Source organism: Pterocles gutturalis, unplaced genomic scaffold (assembly GCF_000699245.1).
Source record: "Pterocles gutturalis isolate BGI_N339 unplaced genomic scaffold, ASM69924v1 scaffold33971, whole genome shotgun sequence".
Classification (NCBI taxonomy): domain Eukaryota; kingdom Metazoa; phylum Chordata; class Aves; order Pterocliformes; family Pteroclidae; genus Pterocles; species Pterocles gutturalis.
In genome coordinates this window covers 1-1,470 of record NW_010106547.1, presented here as the reverse complement: position 1 = coordinate 1,470, position 1,470 = coordinate 1, and the positions used below count along the sequence as shown (strand labels likewise).

At 52.7% G+C, this 1,470-nt stretch overlaps 1 protein-coding gene across 1 annotated transcript; it reads right to left on the bottom strand.

Annotated features, from left to right (window-relative positions):
* Positions 1-797: 797 nt before the first annotated feature.
* Positions 798-1,467, bottom strand: FAM32A (family with sequence similarity 32, member A; the record flags this gene model as incomplete). Its single annotated transcript, XM_010087829.1, has 3 exons — positions 798-984; positions 1,169-1,222; positions 1,340-1,467. Coding segments are annotated over 3 exons (251 nt in total), but the record flags the coding sequence as incomplete, so codon positions are not given.
* Between the last annotated feature and the right edge of the window lie 3 nt (positions 1,468-1,470).

The following is a 1,470-nucleotide window of genomic DNA, read 5'->3' as shown; positions in this document are numbered from 1 at the left end:
CCGGCCGCTGCTGCACTGACTCCCGCTTCCGGCACTTGGCACTTCCGGCAGGAAGTGACGAAATGAGACAGGTTGTGGAGAGGAGGGATACGCGGAGGGAGCCGCCGCGGCAGCGGAAGAACACGGTGATGCACGACGCATATTAAATAGTCCCGGGGGCTTTTTTTTTTACCCCCTCCCGCGGGGAAATCATCCCACAGCCCCGGGGCGAGGGGCCGCAGCCCCCAGGGGAGGGGGGAGCCCGGGGCAGAGCCTGAGCACCCCAGGCCCTGCCAGGGACAATATTGGGGTTCAAGAGGCACGTTAGGGTTCAAACATCACGATATACATCGCTTCTCAAAGGAGTCCGAACTGTAAAGGCAGGCGAGGCACTTCAGAACCGCCAGGCACAAAGAACGGCTTGGCCAGGGTGCTGCCCCAGTCTTACAGGCACATCAGCACCAAGGAAAGAATGAAAGCAGCAGTTTAATGAGAAACTACATCCAAGGGACCGGGTACAGCAGGTCCTCCCCCTTCTGAAAGAGCTCTGGACAAAAATTGTGCAATTCCTAGAATTTACAAGAGAAGCTTACGCTAGGTGAGGTTGTCAAGACTCTTCCAAAAAGGAGAACTGTTCATATAAAAAAAAATAAAGGAACGTTTTCCAGCTGGCTCACAGCGATGGATTTTGGCCTCACTCTAAGCACTGAAAAAACCCAGCCCTCTGCACCTACGTAAATCAGAGCTCATCAGCCAAGAAGACACTTTGTTGAATATTTGGTTTTAAAAACCAAAACAATGACATAATGTACATGATCATAAATGTTCAGAACATCTATTAAATATTCAATATGGAGAATACACAAATTTACATGGCAACCCCGGCAGTACAAACAGAACACAGCTCCTGAGCCAAAGCCTGGGAGAGCAGTCCCTTCACTTCGTCCAACTGACTTTAGGAATGTCGTAATGCTCGGTCAGAGTATCCAAGTGCCTGTTGAAGTCCTGGGGGAGAGAAAGAGAAATAAAACATTGAATATTTGGTGCTGACATCCCCACCGTTGAACCGCAACACCCTCTGCCTCCCCGCTTCTGTGTTTCGCAAAGGCCAAACAGTTCCTCCAGCCCAGAATGCCTGGGTGATGATAAACACACGCCAGCCTGAGGAAATCGGGATAATTTAGCTTACCTCAACTCTCTGCTTATGGGTTTTCGATGCTTTCTTCAGGATCCTCTCCATTTGCTGGAGTAAGACACAAGAGAGGCTGGTTACTTCCACCACTCTCAGCCCCCAGGGGCCGCGTCTGAGGGGCGGACTGGGGTTTTTACCCCCCCCGCCCGAGCCCCAGGGCTGCCCTACCCGCTTCTCCTGCATCTTCTCGTAGGCCACCTGCGCCGGGGTCCGCTTGTCCAGCCCGCGCTTCTTCTCCTCCTCCTGCTTCTTGCTGCTCACGATCTGCTCCAGGATCTTGGCCTTCTCCTTCGCCTTCT